The following is a 4,571-nucleotide window of genomic DNA, read 5'->3' as shown; positions in this document are numbered from 1 at the left end:
GGCCGCCGGCAGATGCGCGCCTCGCTCGGACGCCATGCCCCGCCGGACGCGGTGCAGCGGCGTCACTTCCGGCCCGCGCCGGAAGCCGGAACAAGAGTTGACTGCAGCGGCCGGCTTCCGCGTGAGCGCCCGGCTTCCGCGGTCGTCCTTCATCTGGAGACCCCCCGGCCCCGGGCCGCGCCCCAATGTCGAGCCCGCGGCTTCTGGTGCTCTTCGGTAGCCAGACCGGCACGGCCGAGGATGTGGCTGAGAGGCTGGGCCGCGAGGCCCGCCGCCGACGGCTGGGCTGCCGGGTGCTGTCCCTGGACGCCTACCCGGTGGTGAGGACCCCTGAGCATCTAGTCCGGGTGGGGGTCCGTGATCTAACCCCACGGCACTGGGGAGGAAGGAGCCAGGGAGGAGGGTGCAGTCCGAGTGCACGTGAGCCCCTGACCCTCCGTGGGGCTGGGGGGCGTGGCAAGCCCCCAGACAGTAACAGCTGGAGAGCTTACCCTTGTGTCTTTCTGTTGAGGTGAATCTGATTAACGAGCCCTTGGTGATAATTGTTTGTGCAACCGCAGGCCAAGGAGACCCCCCTGACAATATGAAGGTGAGGTGCAGTGGATCTGGTCCCCCTTTCCAGCCCCTTTCCCCCCCCCCCCCATCATCCTGGGAGTCACAGAGGCACAGGGATTAGGTGTTCTGTGTCCACTGCACACACAGGCTTGTGGGCCTCACCTGACCCCCGAGCCTGGGAGGCTATTATCTCTGGGTGGAGCTGTGGGCCCAATGAGCTCTTCTTCATGGTCAACTCTCCTGTGTATCCAGGGGCCCTCGGAAACCCACAGGAGTAGTACTACCCTTTCCCACAGGGTCGCCGTGAGTCAGAGTAGATGGCAGTAAGTTTGGTGGCACAGGGGTGAAGCACTCATGGGCAGCTAACCCAAAGGTTGGCAGTTCGAATCCACCAGCCGCTCTGCAGGAGGCAACTGTGACCAGGAACGGCTAGAATCATGGCAGGCCGCGAGGCCTTAGGGGGCATTTCTGCTCTGCCCTGTAGAGTCAGGACAGGTGGCAACCCTGGGCTTGGGTTTAGTATTGATTACGTGAATCTGGTTCTGCAAGTCTGGAATGCATCTTGTGTTGTCCCGGGCTGCTTGACCTTCAGGGGATGCTCTGTAGCCACCTACTGAGCACACTTCAGATTCCAGCTGGAACAGGACAGCCACGTGTCTGCCCTCCTGGTGGCACAAGGACTCCACGCTGGGCTGCTAACTGCAAGGTCAGCGATTCAAGCCCATCAGTTGCTCTGTGGCAGCTTGCTTCTGGAGAGGTTTTACGATCAGAAGTGCTTGGGGCAGCAGAGTTCTACTCTGTCCTGTGAGGTCACCACGAGTTTTTTGAACTCACAATATGACCAAAGTGGCCAGGGTAGTGGGCAAATAAGTACTGGGGGGGCCAGCTGGTGTGGTGCCTCTTGCTCCACGTGGGGCTTGGGGCAGCTTGTGGAAGAAAGGCATTAAGCGGAGCCCTGGAAGGCGTAAGGGCTAGACAGAGCCCTGGAGGGCAGTAGGGGGTAGGCAGGCCTGGGAAGGGGAAGCTGCCTGTGCAGGGAGAAAGACCACCGGCCATGGGGAAAGCAAGATGCAGTTCATTGCAGCTGCACCAGGGCATGTCTCAGGTGGGAGGGGCAGGAGGTCGGTCGCCCCTGGGCTGGGGGATCCAGTATTTTAAGCAGACTGCCATGTGTCAGCCTGGGAGCCATGTGTGGCCTGAACTTGGGGATGGCTGGGGTGAAGGCAGGTGGATGCGCCCCAGAAAAAAGGGGGCATGGGAATATGGACAATGAGGAGTCTGTGTCAGCACAGGATCAGAAGGCCAGTCTCCATGGGGCCGGACAGAGGGACCCTGGAAGGCACCAAGCAGAAGGTGCCCGTCGGTCTGTCTGGGCTAGCACTCCATGTTGGTGTGGCCAACAGTCAGTATGGGAACTCAGAAGGGGAAGGGGAGATGTGAGAAAGGAGATGCCAACTCCCAGCCAGGCCACACTGAGCTTCGGGGTGTGGGAACACAGAGGAGAGCCTGCATGGGGGCAGTTGGGGCCGAGTAGATGCCTCCAGCATGTTTCCACAGCTGTGAATGCTTGCAGAAGCAGGCTGCCTCCTCTCACCCTGCAGAGCGGCAGGTGGCCCTAACCCACCACACTCTTGGGGGGGGCCCTAGTCACTTGGAGAGGGGCTTGGCTGTGCACCATATTTTGGGGGGGGCCACAAATTCAGCCCATGCCATGTGGAAATTGGGGTGTGACGGGAGAGAATGGGGGTCGGTGGAGGGCTGTCAGCTGGGGGCACAGGGCGGAGGGAGGTGGTAGCAGTCATGGCAGGTGGACGGACCCAGATGGAGACAAGTGCCAGGGCAGCCTACCAGAGCTGAAATCCGTGGGCGGGAGGCGGCCAACTTCACCCTGGGCCCCTCAGGGGTGGGTGCAGACAAGGTGTCTACCAGGCAGGCAGACACTTCTCCAGGGGGCCAGGTGGACAGACCCTCCTCGCCAGGAACCCACAGTCCACCAGCCCAGCCCCACAGCTTCTTATGCAGCCCATGTGAGGAAAGGCTCTGGGCCACAGGGGAGACTGCGTGGGAACAGGCCCCGAGGGGTCACAGGCAGAGCCGAGCCTGGCGCTAGGCAGAGAAACCCCGAGGGAGCCGGGCAGGCGGCCAGAGGGTTCTCCGGCACATGTAACAGCAGAGACACGGGGAACAAACAGAAGGTGCCAGCCTCCGGAGATCCCTGAAGGGTCAGAGGGAGCAGAGGACGGGCTGTCCCAGCTCAGGAGGGGGTAGCCCAGCTGGGGAACATCCAGAGCCTGGAGGCCCTTCCCCAGGCACAGAGCAAGGCCACTGGAGTGCCGTGGGCAAGGGCCCAGCAGCCACCAGCTTCCACAGTGGCCTTGGAGGTGGGAGGCCTCCTGGGATCTCAAGCAAGCATACACCCGGGCCAGCTCCTCGTGACTCCGCTGGGGAAGCCCAGGTGGCAGTGGAACTCAGAACAGGGAACCAGCTGGCTGATGTCATTTCTCCAGGGCCTGCTCAGGGCCCCTGGGTCTTGTCCGCCTGCCTTAGATGACAGGCCCCGAGCGAGCGCCCCCCTGGCAGTTCTGGAGTGGGAGGAGGGGCTCTGGGGCTTAGGGCCGTGCTCAGGGAGGTGTGAGATGTCCAATCCGGCTGGCCCCTCTGCCTGACTTCCTCTGGCATGAAAGGGTCTCAGGCTCAGACCTTGGCAGTCCAGGTGAGCTAGTGGGCAGGGCTCCCCTGGGCAGAAAGTGCCGGCTTTCCCGCTGCTTGGCCCCTAGGTGGCGACGGGGTGTCGCTTTTTCTCAGGCTTATTCATGGTGTGTCTGGCCTCTGTAAACCATTGCTGCTGCCCCTGTTACCTTCTTCCTGTTGGGCCCTCCAGAGACTGGCCTTCCCCTCCCGGCTCAGTGCTGGGACCCCACCACAGCAGCCCTGGGCCTGCCCCTGAGGGGCAGCTGCTCTCAGCAGGGGTCTCTTCTGCTTGTAGAACTTCTGGAGGTTCATCTTCCGGAAGAACCTGCCACCGACCTCCCTCTGCCAGGTGGACTTTGCGGTCCTGGGCCTTGGGGACTCCTCGTACGTCAAGTGAGTTAGCAGGGCTCCGTGACAACGGCGCCTCATTCCCAAGCACCCCCAGTGGGGGGAGGGCTTACAAGACTTGCCCTGGGTGCCCAGGGACACTCTGAAACCCCAAGACTCCAGAAAGCACACAGAGACCACGCCATGCTGCCGGGAGCCCTGAAGAAGGACGGCCTCACCCACCCTGCTCCGGAGCAATGCTGAGACACGCCTCCCAGCCCTGAGGGCACAGCTCAGACTACCCCCAGCTCCAGCCAGAAGCCCCAGGCACGCCACTGCAGGCCCTGCCTGAAAGCTCCCCCTGGGTGAAGCACAGCCTGGCTCTCCTCCAGGGCCTCCGGGCTCCCAGCTCGTGAGGGAGCTCCCTGGGCCAGTGGCTGATTCCCGAGTTTGCTTTAGGGCAGCTGCCAGGCTGCTGCACCAGCTTCCACCTGCACTCAGGCCAGCTGCACTTAGCTCCTCTCCCTCTGCTTCCCTCCACCCGCCTTTACCTGTAAGCCAGATTTGTAAGCAAGCTCCTTTCTGGGACAGCCCACCAGGGCCCCACTGACCAATCACCTCTCCATAGGTCTCAGTCACTTCATTTGCATAACAGCCTATAGTCCCTCATTTGCATAGGGTACCGTCCAACCCCTGCACTGCCCTTTGTGAAATGGACCGATCACAGGGCTGACTGTAGCCCAAGGCCGGACAAAAAGTACCCCGGGAAGCTTCGCTCAGCCTGGGCCACAGCACCAGACCCAGAGGGTAGGACCGGAGTATGTGGGGCACACCTGAGGGACTAGAGGCAGGTGTGGGGGGCTTTCTGCCAGAGAATCACAACAAAGGCCATAAAAAGGGCTCTGCCTCCGCCCATGGCCACCTCTCCATACCCCGAGTCTCTGTGGCCTGAGTGACGGGTAGTGCTGCCCAGCCACCTGTCCACACCTCGAGTCCCC

The 4,571-nt window shown here is 62.1% G+C and overlaps 1 protein-coding gene across 1 annotated transcript in view; it reads left to right on the top strand.

Moving 5' to 3' along the window:
• Positions 1-134: 134 nt before the first annotated feature.
• Positions 135-4,571, top strand: part of NDOR1 (NADPH dependent diflavin oxidoreductase 1) — a 7,878-nt gene continuing 3,441 nt past the window's right edge. The window contains exons 1-3 of the mRNA XM_004714424.2: positions 135-320; positions 512-589; positions 3,542-3,639. Of these exons, the coding sequence (XP_004714481.1) occupies positions 186-320; positions 512-589; positions 3,542-3,639 (311 nt within the window). The 5' untranslated portion in view covers positions 135-185. The remainder of the gene's footprint in view (positions 321-511; positions 590-3,541; positions 3,640-4,571) is intronic.

This window comes from Echinops telfairi, unplaced genomic scaffold (assembly GCF_000313985.2).
Source record: "Echinops telfairi isolate 266 unplaced genomic scaffold, ASM31398v2 ScPeMD7_25;HRSCAF=90, whole genome shotgun sequence".
NCBI classification, from domain to species: domain Eukaryota; kingdom Metazoa; phylum Chordata; class Mammalia; order Afrosoricida; family Tenrecidae; genus Echinops; species Echinops telfairi.
Note: the sequence above shows the minus strand (reverse complement) of the source record. Positions and strands in the feature narration are given on the sequence as shown.